Here is an 18,866-nt window from a genome sequence, read left to right as displayed (position 1 = left end):
GCTAATACAAATTGGCGCTAATACAAAACACCCGAGCGAAAAAACCCCGATCGTCGACCCAAACTGCACTAGATGCGAAGTTATAAAAGAGCAAGGATTGCCCCGACCCGGTTTCACGACAAAAAAATCATTCCAAGTTGAACCGCGCTCTCGAATAGACGTGTCTTCTCTTCGCTCCGACTTGCTCTAGTTTAGTGCTTTTTCCCGTCTCACATAGTGATTCGCCGGTTTATTACCCCAGTGCTCTCGTTGTTTAATTCGACGACAAACAAACTTTTCGCATCGTTTAGCTTTGGCTGAACTAATTTCTCGCCACCAACATGGCGGCCTCGCCGTGGGGGGAAAAGTCCACGCCAAGCAACCCAAATGGCAGAACATTGCCGACCTGGCTGGACCCGAAGGATGTCCATGGGGACATTCAATTCATCCTTCTGAAACCCAAAACCGAAACATCGAAGCTCCCTAGCAACCCGTTTGTCATCTCAAAATCAGTTGACCAGCTTGTTGGAAAAATTCACGGAGCTCATCCCATCGACGACGGTAAAAATTACCTCCTCAAAGTTCGCAACCCGAATCAAGTTGGTAAACTTCTCCAGCTGTCTAAACTGATCGACGGAACTCCAGTTGCAACCGAAATGCACCAGACTCTTAACTACACGAAGTGCGTTGTGACCTGCAGCGACGTTGCCGGAATAAGCGACAAGGATTTAGCCGAGGAACTTGCTGATCAAAATGTTACATGCGTTTATCGATTCGTGCGAAAAGTGGAAGGCAAAGAAGTCCCAACAAATTCCTTTCTTCTCACCATCAAAGGAACAACTCGGCCCACACACATCATGTTTGGCTATATTCGAGTAGCTACCAGAGCCTATTATCCCCGCCCTCTCATGTGTCTGTGCTGCGGTAAATACGGCCACACCAAACTACGCTGCAAACAGGGAAAGGAACCAACATGCCTCTCTTGTGGCGAAAAACCTTACCACGAGAAATGCAATAATCCTCTGCATTGCATCAACTGTGATGGATCCCACCACGCTTCCAACCGAAACTGCCCCAAATTTCAAGAAGAACAGGAAATAGTGCGCCTTCGCGTCGATCTGAACATAAGCCAAGCTGACGCAGTCAAGGAATACAAATCCCGGAACTTAGCCGCTCAACCAACCAACAACGTCCAAAAACGCCTCGAAACAGCTCGGATCAGCAGCTCGATAGCTGATAAAGACCTACGAATCCAACATCTGGAGCAACAAGTAGCTGCACTCATCGCCGAAATTCGAAAACTTCGATCTCAAAACGAATCCGAAAACGAGTCGACCCTGGAAGAATCCGACGACAGCATGGACACATCCGATCAATCCAGTGTTTTATCCAAACGACAACGAGTTAGTGGATCCTCCGAAGAATCCCTTAGTCAGGGTTGCTAGCGAACCGGGAAATCCGGGAAAGCCGGGAAAAACTTTGGAATTTCATCAGGTCACCGGGAAACCGGGAAAAAACCGGGAATTTCGGCACTTCACCGGGAAAATTGACATTTTTGAAATTTTTCACGAAGTTTCAAAAATATTTTTAGAATAATCTCAAAATTTAAGAGTATTTTTGAGAGTCTCGATATAGATTTATCTCATAAACGCTTATTTTCGTTCATTAGTAAAATAAGCGTTTATGTTATCACTTTTTCAACTAATTGCGGAGAAATATGAGTAATCTCATTTTTTCGCTCTCTCCAAGTGTGCTACACTTACAAGCATAACTCAAATGATATTAATTTAATAATTAAACTATTATCGACAAAACTGAACACAAAACTGAACTTTTTTTTCTCTCTTAAAGAGGTTTCTAACTTAACCAGGATCTCTTTTAAAGAGGGTCAGCAACATTCAAATGAATTAAAGTTATCTAGAAATTCAACTATTCAATATGTATTTGATAAAAATCCACCTGACACCAGTTGATGCATCAGTTCGAAGTTTTCGGAGTAAGTTTCAATATGGTACAAAAGTGTTATTTTCTATAATTTCCTTGGTCTAGTCAGGAAAACGACTCTAGCTTATGGAGGTATTACACTCTCACTTGAAGAGGTTTTGTGTTTTGCAAATCTTGAGACTTGTTATTTTCTCTCACTATAGAGGTTTCTCGCACATTCAGGTTCGGCTGTTCCAGTTTCAGTTTCGACATAAAATTATTCAGTGTTCGATATACATATTTCATAAACTTATTTTATGTAAAAAGCAAATAATTTGGCAGCGTGAGAAGTTTTTAAGTAGAGCTACACTTCTTTTTCATCCGAAAAAATATATTGGTTTTTCAATGTTGTTGTTGTTGTGGATTTCGTTTGAATTTTCCTGTGGAAGCAAGCATTACATCGCAAGTGTAAAGTTAAGCTGTTGCTTGAAATTTCCGAAATCTAAGGTCTTAACCCTGATAAAAAATTATATCTTACACTCAAACAATTAAACCTCAGCCCTGTTTTATACACGGTTTCTATATTTTCACGAATCTTTAGTTCGAATGACTATTACTATAGTTATTCATTGTTTTGTTTAAAAAAAAAACATTTTTTTCAAAAACATGTCTTTGGGTTTGTACAAAAAAATATAACTGGATTTAGAAAATAACTAAATATTTTCCTGCAATCTGATGATTTTAAGTTTTGTTAGACAAATCCCCATTCAAGTTGATTTTATAGTATGTTTCGATGTATTGTTAGCATATCTCTATATAAATTATACTTTTTTTCTAGTACTCTATAGAAATTTTAGAAAAATTAAATTGGCTGAAAAGTACTACATTATAGTTTCAAGATCAATTTAACTAGACTTGTTTTTGCAAAATTGTTGAAACTGTGGAGCAAAACAACGAATAGATGCCCAGTTCATAAGATTTGTTTAAAAAAATCAAGACGCCGAAGTGTTTGCCATGATTTCTAATCTGTTAACAAGTTTTGAGATACAATTATAAGAAATTTGAAGCCTTTTATTGATTTTTTTTATTTGTCATGATTGTAAATGAAAAACGAGTATAAAAATAATGGAAAAATCATAATTTATAACCGGGAAAAAACCTGGGAAAAACCGGGAAAAACTTTGGAATTTCAAAACGAAAAATCGCTAGCAACCCTGCTTAGTGCCAAAAGTGATCTAGTTAAGAAGAAAAAGTGCAGTGAACAATACAGACCAACAAAAGAACCGCCCAACCCACCATCTACCGAAGGTAAAGAGGATCGTCGCGCTCGGAACAACGGTAAGCCAAAAGCCAACTCTTCATAATGCTCTTCACCATAACCAATACAAATCCTGACCCTCCCATCAACCATCCTACACCCTTGCGACCCCTCCAAACTAATAGTTCTCAAATATCAATCTCTTCCTCCAGTCATTCATCACCTCTTTCCCCTTACCCAACCCCCAATAGAATTAATCCCACAAACAACACTCCTGCCATGAAAAGCACTTGCAATCTAGCCATACAGTGGAATATCTGTGGCCTAAAATCTCGCCTCCCTGAAATACAACACCTTACTGCTCTTTTCTCACCCATAGTCATTGCCCTACAAGATATCTTAACCAACTCCCCTGTCTCACCTAATACTATAAAGAACTATAAATTATACACTGCCTCTGATCCAACTCGTAATAGTCGCCAAGGTGCCGGAATCGCCATAAAAAATGGAATCCCACACGACATAATTCCGGTTAACTCAAATTTGAATACCGTTGTCGTTCGACTCCATTCCCCCATCGAAATCTCAGTTGTTACTCTTTACATTCCCCCCCAAACAAGATTCAATGAATTTTCAAACAAACTCGACGAACTTCTACCCCAAATCCCCCCTCCATTTCTAATAATGTCTGACCCCAACGCTCACTCCACCAGTTGGGGATGTACTTACACCGACAATAAAGGGTCATATCTTGATGATTTAGTGCTGGCCAAAAATCTGACAATTCTGAATAACAGTCAACCCACCAGAATTGATCCGGCCACTGGAAACATGTCTGCACTAGACATCTCTATCGCCTCATGGGAGCTTGGCTCCAGATTGTCTTGGAACATTCTTGACGACACTCATGGCAGCGATCATCTTCCCATCGTTATCAAAATTGAGCATCTCACTCCCATAGCATCATCCAGACCCCGTTGGAAGTACATCGAAGCAGACTGGACTAGTTTCCAACTCGAAACTGATCATCTTATCTCTACTAAAAATCCCACTTCTATCCCCCTATTTACCGAAATACTCTTTGAGGCTGGCTCTAAATCCATTCCCCGCACCAGCGGCGTCCCTGGTAAAACTTCTGTCCCTTGGTGGTGCCCCGAAGTTCGGGAAGCGATTAAACGCCGAAGAAAATGGCTACGTGCTTTAAAAAGGATCCCTGACAATGACCCCAGAAAAAGTAGCGTTCTTGAGTCCTACAAAGCAGCTAGATCGTCTGCCAGAGCTATAGTACGCACAGCTAAGCGTAACTCCTGGCAAAAATTTACAGAAGAGATTAGCCCCGACACCCCATCTACAGTACTTTGGGACAAAATTAAAGTCCTCAGTAGCCAGCTTCGCAAAAATCAGTACAACCTTCTTCTCAATCAACACTATACAAACAATCCTTCTATCCTTGCCGATGCCTTCTGTCAACATTTCTCAACAACAATCGCTCCCCCCTCTCTACCTTCTCCCCCAAACGCCAATAACGAAACACACGTCATAAACAATTTAGATTACAACTCTAACTTCAAATTGAAAGAGTTGGAGTTCGTCCTCCGGAAAGTCAAAGGCCATTCCGCCGGCCCTGATGACATAGGGTATCCCTTCTACAAAAACCTTTCTCTCTCTGCCAAACTATCTTTCCTTGAAATACTGAACCAAATTTGGAACGAAGGCAAAATACCTGAATCGTGGACCACTGGACTTGTCATACCCATCCCCAAACCCAAACAAAACCATCATCTGTTGGACAACTATCGTCCCATCACGCTACTCGACTGCTCTGGTAAAATATTGGAGCGGATGGTGAATAGAAGGCTACAAGCCGTCCTCGATAAACAGCAACGTCTAGACAGTCGACAATATGCCTTTCGTCCAGGTCGATCCACGGACGATTATTTCTGCCAGCTAGAATCCATCCTTGAAAACTCATTGAACGACGGCTTCCATGTGGAAGTCCTATCCTTGGACCTTACTAAGGCGTTTGATAAAGTCGACAGAGCTCTCATCATCAAAACTCTGATTGATTGGGGTATTAGCGGCCGCATGCTCAATTATATTAGGAGTTTCCTGTCCTATCGCTCCATACAGGTTCTCATTAATGGCGTCCGTTCCCAAGCACAATCCGTCAATTCCGGAGTTCCTCAAGGTTCAGTTATAGCCCCTACACTATTTCTCATTGCCATCAATTCTATATTTCAAATTCTCCCCAACAACATCCAAACCTTAATATACGCAGATGACATACTTCTCCTCTCTACCTCACCTTTTATCCGGTACGCCCGTAAACAGCTGCAAAACGCCTTAGACACATTAGGCAACTGGGCACCTACCGCTAGTTTTTCCTTTTCTCCCACAAAATCAAAGCTTCTTCATCTTGGTCCTAACCGAAGAAAGCTAAATAAACTACCACCGCTGACACTGCTCAATCAAACAATTCCCCTTGTGCGATGCACCAGAATTCTCGGTGTCTGGATCGACGACCGATTGAATTTTAAACGCCACCTTAAACAAGTTCGAAGTAACACCAATAACAAGCTTAATATCCTGCGTTTCCTATGCAATAACAACAGCTCGGCTCATCGCCAATCACTGTACCGTTTTCTACATGGGTGGCTACTCCCAACAGTCCTCTACGGTCTTGGACTTGTCAGTCGTTCAGAAACGGCGTTATTAGACACACTGGAACCCCTTTATAATCAGTGCATAAGAACCATCAGTTCAGCCTTTAAAACCAGCCCCATCCTCTCCATCATGGCCGAAAGCGGGCAGTTGCCTTTCAGTTATCTCGTTGCCAAAAATCTAACAACAAGGTCATTACGATGGTTAGCCATAGGTGGCTCAATAGACTCCCCCCTAATTACCCGAACCAACGCCTTTCTAGAAAATTTGAACATTCCCCTTCTCCCCCCAGTTTGTCCTAGAAAACCAACTCCCTTCCGCTACTGGAATGATGAAATCCCCACAGTTGACTTCAGTCTTTCCCGAAAAGTTAAAGCAGGCCAATCATCCTCAGTTGTACTCCCCCACTTCCACCACCTAATTACCCAAAAATACCCTTCCCTTCCCCATTTCTACACCGACGGATCCAAAACCCAGAGCGAAAAAGTTGGCTGCGGCATCCATACCAATGAAGGAGACAAAAGCCTAGCCCTACCACCCGCCTGCTCAGTGTTTAGCGCCGAAGCCTATGCTATCCTCTATACCCTGGAAAACTACTGCTCCGACACAGGGCCCTCCGCAATTTTCAGTGACTCAGCCAGTGTGCTAGAAGCCGTTTCCGCCGGAAATCTCAAACATCCTTGGATTTCCTCAATCACTGATCTAGCCCTCCGAAAAAATGTTACCCTGGTCTGGATACCTGGACACGCCGGAATTCCCGGCAACCAATGCGCGGATCATCTGGCTGCCGAAGGAGGTAAAATGGATCCTCCCTCAATCCCCATCTCCCAGAAAGACGCACAAAAACTGACTACCAACAACATCCAGCTTGCCTGGGACCAAAAATGGGACCGAAACCGAACGGCCAAGTTACGGGAGATCAAGAACAGCACCGGAAAATGGAATGACCAACAAAGTCGCCCAAACCGAGTTGTCCTAACAAGACTAAGGATTGGCCATACCCGAATGACCCATGATTTTCTTGTCGACCGAACCGACCCCCCTGAATGCCCCGCATGCAATAGCACAATCACCGTCAAGCACATCTTATGCAACTGCATCACCTATTTGCCAGATAGACAACACTTCCAGCTTTCAAATAGTCTCCGAGAAATCCTGTCAAATTGTCCGATTAAAGAGGAAAAGTTATTGGCTTTCCTAAAACACAGCAAACTGTTCCCACGAATTTAGATAGCCACACCGAATGGGATGAATAAACCCTGGAGGCTTAAAATCCCAAATAAAACAACAAAACAAACAAACAAACAAGACCCGGTTTCATTTGGTTTTTGGTCTTTCTCCCGGTCGGTCAGTTGTTGCGACCAAAAATGTGTGCAATGCTGTTGAGAGAAGGCCGCTTGCTAGGATTGTGCTGTTTGAAGTTCTTCATCAGGACGACGAGGACAACTATGCTCGGCAGAGTAAACCATTTTCACTGAAACCCGGAGCATTCATTATGCTTCACCACCATCATGTTGAACTGGTGCAGCAGTGGCCTGGTAAGGGTTGCCAGAACATAAACATAACCTTGAAACATTCGGTTCCTTTGAGAAAATCAAACTCAAAAGAACCGAAAATGCCAAAAGCCCACCAAACCACATCAGCAGCATCGTCCGGATCAGCAATTTTCCACATCTGCGGGGTCAGCCAACTAAATGCTTCAGGCTACTTTACAAAAGCATGAGTCACTTTTGAAAAAAAAAATATTTTTAATTTTTTTTGTACGGCCACCTGTAATTTTTTGAATATTAAAAAATTTTACAACATTTGATTAAAATTATAAACTTTTCGTTACTTTTATATAACGTTCTTCTATAGAGATGTAATTTGAAATAAAATTTTTATTGTGCATGGCAAAGATAATTCCACGGTTCAAGTCTTAAATCAGAACTTTGATAAAATATGAAAAAAAAATCCGCGGTCCCGATTTCTGAACAGAAAAATTTCACGTAATTAAAATGTGGAGATGTTTGAGTATGACACCATTCATTGACATATAATATTTATTCAAGCAAAAAATCCCATGGGAAAACCTGAAAAAAATTTCACTCTCTAAATAATTTTGTATTAAGTGCGCTTTTCATTAAAGTTTAATTTGTTGTTGAATTTTCATCTCCATCCAATTTACAATGACGACCCCTTTTGTATACCCCTTAATGCGCATTTCCCCTACTGATTCGAATTAAACGCATAATACTGAATCTTTAAAGCTTTTCTTCGAAGCGTTTGATAAAACGCTTGAGGTTTGTAGTTGCATAATTGCAGGCGCATTGGCTTAGTTGCATTGGATTTTGAAGCAGCTACAAATATTTTCCCGCCTTTTGCTATGCAATTGTCTAGAGCTACAATCTGTCTCAATTGGCCGTGATAGTTGATGAAAGAATATATAATTCATGTCAAAGCTATCAACATTTTCCGAGTATGAAAATTTCTTACGAAACATATCCTATTGACACAGGACCGGCTGTCGTAATTCTACGTTAACCTTGCGGTCGTGGCTTATGTACAACCTCTTTAACTTTTTTAAATTCGCATTTAGCAGAGTTCAAAGCTGAACAAGCGCTGCCCAAGTAACCATCAGCACTATAATCTAGCACCAATTCTGCTCTAACGTCAGCTATAGAACTTGATTCTGTGCATCATATTAGCTCTGTAAGCCAGGTTTGGCGAAATTAACTGCTGCTTTTGTGCAGAAACAGCTATAACCCTATAAAAGCACTGCATTAGCATTGATTGATCCTATAGCGTTGCATTGGAGGGCAAAATGCTGGGAAAATGCAAATGGCGTTCAAATGAGGTAAGACCATACGGGAATTTGTTTCTCGATTTTTGTTTGGCTTCATTTTTCTGCCATGATACCTAAATTTGTTATTTGTCATTATATTGGTATAATATTGTTCGCTTATGCATATTAAGGGGATCTCTCGGGTTGAATTTCGTACATGATATTTTTATTTTTTGGCCGATGACCTGGAATCGAACTCATCTATGACTCTGACCTTTGACATTGACTCTGCTTGTGAACCTTTTAGGTAAATCTTTGAAAAAAATCCTATGTGAACCAAATTTCTTGCAACCGGTGCCCTAAATTTGCATTAATTCAGCATCAATCAATGCTGATGTGCTTTGGCCTAAAACCACTGTAGTGCTTACATAGTGCAAAAAAGCATTAAAGCAAGCTTGTGTGATGCCAATTTAATGCCTACAAAATATAGCATTTGTTATTCTGATTTGCATTTCTATGTTGCATTTTAAAAGCATTGTGCAAAGCTGGTAAAATGCTAGTTGCATTTGCTTGCATTTGATGTGCTGATATAGTGTAATTTAGCACTTGAATGCTGGTATAAAGCTATAAAAATGCAAAGCTATAGTGCTAATGTTTACTTGGGTGATGTGGTCTAGCAGACAGGCTGGCATTAGTCTGGTAACTCAGGCATACTGGGGTTGTGATTAAACGCTAAAACGTAAAATTATAGTAATCGAATTTTAGTTTTTGTTGTTTATTTTTAAATACTATGACAAAGTCCGCGTAAAACCCAAACTTTTTTTTTAACGGCAACAAGGTAGGAACCAGCTTTTCCCATTTGTTGCTTAGGCCAATTAGGGTAAATCCAGAGAAAATGGTAAGGCTTGCTACATACTTATTCTGTAATGTTTCGAAACAAAATCAGATTTCATTAGTGGCTAAATTAACAAGGTTTCATACTGAACAAAATATGTATGGTGAAATCCATTTTACGGAATTTCGCAAAGAGATGACTAATTCTGCAGAACTAATGCAATAGACTGAGTCGATTTAGGGTTATTTTTGAATTTCTCAAACCCCGGTGTCTAAAAAGCTTCGTTTTTATTCAAAACTCATCCATGATTTTTTGCAGAATTTTTAAGTAACGTTTAGATGAGTTAAGTTGAACTTTTATGTTTGTATGGATAAATTGAATATTTTGTTCTGAAAACTCGAAGTTTTTTTTTCTTCTAGGGAACCAAGCCTTTGAATGGTTTTTGTGCCCTGAAAAGTAGTCATGCAATACCTCTGTTTTTTTTCAATGCTAAAAGACATACCATAAGAGCTAATGTAAACATAACTTAAAATGTCTGCAAAAAAATGATGGATGAGTTTTGAACAAAAAAAAAAAAAGACTTTTAAGACCACAGGGTTCGAGGAGTTTAAAAATGACCCTAAATCGACTCAGTCGTTTTTTTTTTCTGAACGACGTTGTAAGTTGAAGTAGCTACATTCATTAAAGTCCTAAACTTACCTTAAGCAGAGCACCTTTTTCCTCCGTCTTCAAGCCATCGATTTCCATCTTGTTGCTCATCGCGGCCAATGCTGCTTCCTCCTGATACTGGACATCGCCAGCCTGCAGTGACTTGCTCTGGGCCGAGTTCAGCGTAGCCTGTTCACTGCTGAACCCATCGGTAACAACTTTCCGTTTCGATTCGGAAGTCATCTGTTTTTGCTCGAACTTCACGGTGTCGGCTCCGTTCATCAGGGCATGGCCGTTTTGCTGTGCAATCCCGTTGGGTGCCATCGACACCAGCGAGCCTATTTCACCGTCCGAGTCCGGGTGTGTCACCTGGTACTCGGTCATCGGCTCGTCCAGACTGTCCATCGAGGAGCGTAGCCTGAAAAGGTTATCAAAAAAAGTTAGAACTTTCACGTGACAACAAAAAGTTCAATAAAACAAACCTCTTCTGGAGCTCGGTCAAGTTGGACGAATTGTTGGAGGTGAGGCCCATCTTCTTCAGCTGGCTGGATGATGCCGTTGAGGACATGGTAGAGGAGGAAGATGTGGACATTTGGGAGGCGCTGCTGTGGCTCATCATGTTTTTCATTTCGGCCATGGAGCTTTGCATTTCGTCCAGGCCCTGTTTGATGGCGGCTGCTGACGAGGAAGTTGTGGACGAGGAAGACGAGGATGTGAGGGACGAAGACATCAGTCGCTGGGTGGAAGACGTTTTGGCCATTCGGGACGTCGAAGTGCTGCTGGATGAGGACGATACTCGAGAGCTTTTGCTGCTGTTTATGAGCTGTAATGAAAAAAAAACAAAGAAAAAAAATCTATAAGATAGGTAATCTGGTTGGAAAAATGGAAGTTCGAGTAACGCAATATAAACATGTGTTCAAAATATCATAAACTAACGTCAACATTTAGTATCTGAAAATGCCAAAAATGATGTTCGATTTACAAATCGTCATGAAATAAGGTTCAGCATAGCTTATCCGATTTGTGTTATTTGAGCTAAATATAACGATCAGTTCTTAATTTAATCTGTGCTTAGTTACATAATTAATTTTGATTCAAAAGGCTGAAATATTCAATTTGACCTCATCATGTGACCTCAGCCACCGACTGAAGGTGGGGTTTGGAGATACTAAGAGAAAGAATCGCCCTTAGCCTTTTGCGTGCATTGAAAAACCTATCCGCTGCAACCTTGTACGAATTTTACTCCTGGGGCTAGTACTTCGGTCCAACAGAAGTTCACCTCTTGCAGAAAGTTTTTTTTTAATAAGAACTTACACACACATATAGGATCTCAGTTCAACTTCATATTTGTTTAAAGAGATCTAAATTCTACAATTCTAGGCGAACACCTCCAAGGATATAACGGCTAGCATTTTACAAATGCTGAAATCACCAGCCCAGAGGAAGAGCACTATGTATGTCGTGACCGAGACTCGATCTCATGACCTCTGGCTTAAAAGACTGAAACACCACCCTCTAGGACATGGAAGACGGCTGCCAAATAAACTACATATCCTAGCGCCTGTTCTTCAGGTGACAGTCGGGCCTTATCAGCGTCTGTATCGGAGCGAGCAGCTAAATATATGCAATGTGGCTTCTGCCAAACCATCGCCAAACCTACTGCTCCCGAAGAAAAATTGTTAAAGAAACCGAACAAATAGTAATCTTTCCTACTAAATTCAATTTTGGCAACGACCTTTGAATTTCGACCCTTGCCTTGCAAAGCAGGCTTGTTCAACTTGCAATTTGCTAGCCGTCTCAAGCTAGAGATATTTGGACTGAGCGAGTCCGTTGACCTGACACTCTGAAAAACACTAGACACAGTCCAGGCAAGCCTTGCTTTACTATGGCATGCGTGCGAGGAGAAAACGCTTAACAAGGAGTTGGTTTCTTGTTAAACCCACAGGTCCATGTGGACCTCATAAATAAGGCGAATGAGGGAATAATTGTAGCCAAATTCAGAAGTTGCATTAAGTAGAAACCTTACGATGGTCCAGTGCTATGCGCCAACTGGTGTTGTCAATTTACAAAACAACCAAAAGTCTCAATCTACTTGAACGCATGCCTCCAAAGTTATAAAGGTTTCAAATGGAATTGATACCGAATTTTCTCAAATGCAAACGAAAAGGACCCTCACATCCTTCTATGAACATGAAGAAGAAGAGAAGCGCCAACATTGCATCTGATTACCGTCTCGCTTTTTGTTAGATGCGACTGCGAGTTTCGTGTATCCAACAACGGCGCAAATACGAAGTTAGTTTGTACCACCAACTAACTTCGTATTTACGTCTGCCAGTTGGAGAATTCTGAGGTTAAAAGGGCATAGGTTGAACAATTTGAATCTCAAGCTTCGGAGCCGCCGACCAGAGCAATAGTCGAAGAACCTTGGACTGGAATCAAGAGCGCTTTCAACAGAATCTCGGAAAAATATCTGGTAGAAAGAGTATGGATGATGGTCGATTGCTTCTATTTTAACTACCCCCGTTTAGATATTTTCTAAAAAATAAAGTTTAATGAATTTTATGAAAAATTGAGTTTTTTTATATTTTCAGAACATTGAACTATTGAACTAAGTAACCCGTTGTTATTAGTTATAGCTAGCAACCAAATAAATTTTCATTCCATTGTAACACTTCCTACAAACCACGCGTGTTTGATTAACTTTGTCTAACAGATTATGGGCCTGACCGTTTGGTAGGAAGATTTTTTTCGGAATTCAGCAAGATTGTCTTCAAGCTTCTCAAGCACTTTAAGCATCCCCGAAATCCTACGACTCCTAGGTCTAAACTGGATCACCTGTTGGTTTGCGATGCCAGCTCTTCAAGAGCTCGAAGAGTTGTGAAGTACGGTCAAGCCGTAGCGCAAGCCGGATGGAACCTACGAAGCCGTCGACGGTGTAAAGGATAAGAAAGTACGAGCGAAGGTGATTTTGCTGATCGATCCCATCAATTATGTCCACGTCATGGACGCCAGGAGTGCTCGAGATGTATGGGAAAAATTGGAATCCGCATTCGGAGACCGTGGTCTGGACAGAAAGGTTGATCTTCTTCAACGAAACGCAAAAACCAACGGTATAAATAGACAAGGTAGGCTACTCCACGAGTAAACAACTCGTTTGAATGTAAACAAGTGACGTCATTACTATCTTCGAATAGCGTGCAAGGCAAAAAGCTTTGCGCGCGTAAGATAATGCTGCATACACCGATGATCACTATATGGATAGTAATGACGACATTATCGAGAATATATCACCTTATGATATTGTACACGATTCCATGGCCGACTTCGTGGACACCATCATTTCGGAAACGAGTGTAGGGCATTTGGAAGAAAGTGTGGCTGTGTCGGATTATAAAAGTGCTGACCAACCATGCTTGTTATTAAAGTTCAGTAACTACCAAAACTGTCAGTCAATTTGCTTTCTATCAACCAAATCGTCAAGAAAAGCCACCGAATGATTTTCGACAAGGTATTGAATCAAGCCGGCGAAGTACTAGTGACTGGAAAAAGCTCCAGCGAAATTTTTAAACTGGAGCAACGTACGAGAAGCGTGCTAGCTTGTTCGTCAGTTAGCAGTTTGGATGTCTGGCATCGAAGAGTGGGCCACCTACACCTTGATGGAGTCAGGAAACTTGCACTTGTTTGGTCAACGGCGTCAACATCACCAAGGAAACTGAAACTGTACGGTATGTCCGATGGGAAAACAACGTCGCCATTCGTTCAACAACCCAGGCACAAGAGTCACGAACATGGAGGTGAAGTCGTTGTCACAGGCAGGCTACTATATCGTGTCTGTAGATGACAAAACTCGCAAGATGTGAGTGTATTTCCTGCAAAGCAAGTCAGCAGAAGAGGTTCTGAGAGCATTCAAGATTTTTCACGCACAGGCGGAACAACAATCAGGAAGAAAGCTCAAGATTCTTCGCGGCGACAACGGAAAGGAGTACGCCAACGGACCAATGCAAGCGTACCTGAGAGAACACGGTATCCGGTACCAGGAGTCAAATGATTACACACCTGCGCTAAACGGCATGGCTGAGCGAGCGAATCGAACGTGACCCCGGAAGAAGCCTGGTCAGGTAAGAAGCCTGATCTCTCCAACGTACGAATTTTTTTCAGACCGTAGGTACCTATGGGCCTTGATCCGAAGCAACGGCGAGCGAAGTGGGAAACCTCGAGAATGTCGGCTACTCGGTTTCGACGAAGAAACAAAAGGCTACCGGATGTACGACATAAAGGCCAAACGTCTATTCAAGAACATTCCGGTTGATTTCATCGATGAAGGCAAAGTGGTTCTCGATGCGCCAACCGACCATGGTGCAGTTTGAAATCTAAGAGGTTCCCCGTACTGAACCAGCACCACAACGACGAACATCGGAAGGCAGCTATCCGGAAACAGATGACGAATTTTTCACCGATTGCGAAAGTGTTGCCGAGGTACTAAACGACGAAAACGGTATCACTGTGCTCCCGCCCCTCAAAAACTATCGGTCACCTCGGTTACAGGTATTGAGGCGAAGCGGCCGGGAGCACAAGATTCCAGGCTAGTAAATAAGATGATTTTTCGATTACGTGCAAAGGTCTATCTCGTCGCAATATTTCACAGGCATCATCTACTACTGGGTCGTCCAATACCGTTGGTCCTACTACTGGAGGTGGAAATCCGCAACAGCTGGGCGCTGTAGCAAAAATCCTTTCGAAGGCCGCGGATGTCATGCTTAAATACGATCTGACAACGCATGTTGAGGCTCTGGATCGAGACGATTCTACGAAGTGGAAACAGGCGATGCAGAAGAAGTACAACGCACTCAACTAAAATGGCACGTAGTCCTTGACTGAACTTCCGAAGGGGCGGAAGGTCATCCGTGTCTACAAGACGAAGTACGACGTCGCAGGAAACGTTGACCGTTACAAAACTCGTCTGGTCATCAAAGGATTCTCTCTGCGGAAGAGGGTGGACTACGAAGAAATCTACTCACCCGTGGCTCGTGACAGTTCCCTAAAATACCTTTTCGCCCTGGAATCCAAGCACGATCTACACATCGACCAGATGGAGACATTCACCGCTTTCCTACAAGGTGATTTGGAAGAGGAGATCTTCAAGGAACAGCCGCCATGTTTCGAAGAACCTGGACGCTCTGGACAGCAGCCGCTTGTATGTTGCTGGAAAAGGCAGTGCAGATAAAGATCTAGACCAGACTAATTAGATTGCTTGCTCAGAAACAATCGGATATGGCTAGCAAACTCGAAGTCCTTATCGGAAAATTCAAGGCAGCAGGTTTAAAAGTCAACCTTTGAAAGATCAAATCTATGGATGGCAAAACAGAAGATCCTTCCAGTTTCAAATTTGTATGGTGAAGGGTTGAAAATGCCTCTAGTAACTTTGCAGCCAGATAAACCGTCAAAAATTTCCTCGAATATCCTGAACATATCAAGCGCTTTTAATTCAATATATTGAGTTCTGGCAACATGTTATTTAACAATAGATACTATATACATATGCAAAATGTTATTTAACTTTAGAGAAAGCTCATGAAAACCTATCACACTTGTAAGTCGCGAATGACATAAAAATGTTAAAACGACTATAATCGAAACAAAAAAAAACCTATCAGATCAGTTTAAAGCTATAATCGCAATCTGTGATCACATATTCCTAATGGAGATGTCACGATCCTCAAATGTTTCAAGCGTCAGTTGCCCAAAGCCATCCCACGCATACGTCAAATATCAACGGTTGAGCAGATGAATGACATCCATTGATTTGCTTGGTGATGTTCAAGGTTCTTGCTGTTTGAACCACATTGTTGAAAGGTAGGAAAACAATATTTACAACTGTAGCTTTTTCGTGGGTTGGAAAAACCAATCTTAAGTTTGAACACAATCGCTTTTTAATTTTGGTAAAAATTTTGAACGAAAAGGCTGCAAAGTAAAATTAACATAAGGATTACGACTACAATTTTTTTAAACATTTTACATATAACTATACTATATTCGACTGTCACTGGCAAGCGTTCAAGCGTATCCTGCTCGATGTCAGTAGAAATGTTATATCCCTTAGTAAATTGCTTTCCTGTAGTTTCCCAGAGATTTTGGAGCCACTAGATGTCTGTTTCCCTCCGCCAAACGACTAGTAAAATCACTAGAAACAACATCACACTTTCACGTAGGTGGAAATTGTCACCAGAAAACACCACTTAAACTGCATCTGCTCTCACTTGCTTGCTTTTCCCAGAACGTGTCGTCGCAGCAGAACAAACGACTCGGAGCTATTTTTAAATTTAAATCGTACCCAGCTTTGAAATATGACCGGCTGGCTGGCTGGCGTTTACCTTTTTGGTACAGTATTTTTTGTTCGGCTTTTAAAATCCACGGGCAGAAGTAGTCTTACTATTGAGTCTTTTTTAGGTATTTCAAACACTCGTTACTTTAACTCCTTCAAGCGTTCTTTGATTTTATTAGCTGTAATCTTCAAATATTTCCTTCGTAAAGCTGAATTTTCCAAAGGAAATCGTATGGAACTTTACGCCTCTGGAAGAGGTTGAAAAATTTCGCGAAACTCGGTTTGATGTGGTCGATGTCGTTCGATCGTTGTATTCGTACTGAACCGAGATTCCCGGTGTGCTTTCCTCAATATTTACTCTGCTTGAAGATGTCAGCAGATTATAATCTCGAGTGCTAGAGCTCTCCTAGTTGTCGCCATGCTCCGTGTGTTTGTCATCAACGGTTTTTGAGCAGAGAGCAGGAAACGTCATCATTTGTAGGAGGTTGTTGTCACAGAATGTTACGAGATAATTATAAGAGGCAGAGAAATTGAGATACATTATGAATAATATTTGCCCTCCACTTCAAGTAAATGATGTATATACTCGAACTTTTTATTTTCCACCGTATTTAACAAAAATTATAACATGATTTCCTAGAGCACCCGAAATTAAATCAAAATTTACGAGAAACAAAGATCGAGCCATTTCCCAGAAATGTGCTAACATTTCATCTTCGCGGGAAAACCCGGTCATACGAATTTCATGAAATGTTATTTAAGAGAGTCGAAAGTGTGACGTACTAAGGTGGCCGAATGTTTGAGTGGCCAAGACAAAATTTCAAACCAAAAAAAAAACCTGTTTAAGATTCGTGAATAACGAGTACACATTTAGCGCCCGGCCGGCAAAGAGTATGAACACGTGCCGAAAGAAAACAGTTTCTTTTCCGTGATTCCCGTTGAGTCTGTGAGCCGGAGGCCTTATAATAACATAAACAAACATTACATAACGTGCCTGCGTTATTCCTGACACTCAACTGTTTCGATTAATCGAAACTAAGTATCGAATCTGAGTACTGCACGACACTTGGTGATCGTAAAATATAGGTGTCAGTGATACGCCTTGGCAATGACATTGGTCTCTAGACTTTATTAGAGAAAGAGTTACTCATTCATTCTTCGAGGGAAAGGCAAGACGCGCCTATATACTTGTATGTGGTACGGTTTACGGTTGACACTTTGCGCATTCGCTGATTACAGCCGGCAGCGAGGGTACTTAATCATGATGAGTAATCGGCCGACCGGGGTAAACGAGACGACGAACTAGCTAAGTTCAATTTACATAAGGCGCAGTGAAATTTATTGTCACATTGTCGGCGCGGCACCATATTATGATAACTGGGAGATTGGTACAGATTAAGCCAACAGAATTAGGTGACAGTTACGGTTGGAATTCCTGTTGAATCATCGGTTACCAGAGATGATTCGGAGAAACGAAATTTTATAACATCTTCTATGGTTCCACCGGTACGCAACAAGGTCACGAAGATTCGTAATGACGAGAAGACATTTCGCGGGTAATAATTAAAGTTTATTAGGTAAGTTCCATCAAATTTGATTATAAAATCAAATTAAAATCAATTTCAGAACTTTAAGTTTTTAATGGAGTTAATCTTAAGTCGATTGAGGTGGGTATTTAAAAAAAATAAATTTATGAATCTTAAGAGTCTTCTTATAGCTCTCATCAGTAAACATGAAATTGCATTAGTAATGATAGCTCAAATCGTAATCAACGTTACTGTGAATCGCAATTCCTACCAAATAAGTAAAAGATCGTGAAAATGGTTAGTTGAAGTCGGTTTAAATCGTAGTAAAACCCAAAACCGCCTTGTTGTTCTCTCTGCAACCAGCAGTGTAACCAGATTGCTAAAAATCAGATAGTGTTTTTGAAAGAACTGTCAAATGAGAGAAGCAGCAGATATTGTAGCTGGCAACAGTTTGCATGTGAGAGCAAAAGTCGCGCTCTCTTGCATTATTTCAGTATGTACGAACAGAGTTGCCAACTGATTTTCAAAAAAGGCTGGAAGATTTTTTAAAAATGTCTGAAAAAGTCTGAACCGCAAAACACTGACGATTTCAAACATCAATGAAACACTTAAATACAGAAACGCTGTCAGAAGTTATAAGTATTTTAAAAATAAAATTGATTTTTCGGACTTTTTACTTTCTGAACCAGTTTCTAATAACCTGGTAATACATACCGACTTTATTTTGAAATTTTTAATTAGTAATTAGAATAAATTATCTATACAATGAATATAATATCATCAAAATTGATTAACATTTGTAGCCAGGAGAACGAAATCAAACTACAACTCAAATTTCCCCGAGACGGATATTTTGCGAACGGCTATGGAAGGTTAACAAAACAAAATTATATGTTTTGTAAGAATTTGGTTTCATTTGATCAATGAATAACTTTACAAAATTGATTTTT

The 18,866-nt window shown here is 41.0% G+C and overlaps 2 protein-coding genes across 2 annotated transcripts in view; one reads left to right on the top strand and one right to left on the bottom strand.

Moving 5' to 3' along the window:
* The first annotated feature begins 320 nt into the window (after positions 1–320).
* LOC129752482 (uncharacterized) lies at positions 321–1,424 on the top strand. Its single transcript, XM_055748255.1, has one exon. It carries the CDS (start codon positions 321–323, stop codon positions 1,422–1,424), a length of 1,104 nt encoding a protein of 367 aa, XP_055604230.1.
* An 8,677-nt stretch (positions 1,425–10,101) lies between these two features.
* LOC129752480 (uncharacterized protein DDB_G0271670-like) overlaps positions 10,102–18,866 on the bottom strand; it is a 130,070-nt gene continuing 121,305 nt past the window's right edge. The window contains exons 4-5 of the mRNA XM_055748254.1: positions 10,551–10,891; positions 10,102–10,486 (exon numbers count right to left, since the gene is read on the bottom strand). Coding sequence (XP_055604229.1) covers positions 10,102–10,486; positions 10,551–10,891 — 726 coding nt within the window. The remainder of the gene's footprint in view (positions 10,487–10,550; positions 10,892–18,866) is intronic.

The sequence above is a fragment of the Uranotaenia lowii genome, chromosome 3 (genome assembly GCF_029784155.1).
Source record: "Uranotaenia lowii strain MFRU-FL chromosome 3, ASM2978415v1, whole genome shotgun sequence".
NCBI lineage: Eukaryota > Metazoa > Arthropoda > Insecta > Diptera > Culicidae > Uranotaenia > Uranotaenia lowii.
The sequence above is the reverse complement of the archived record's forward strand: the minus strand, read 5'-3'. Positions and strand labels throughout refer to the sequence as shown.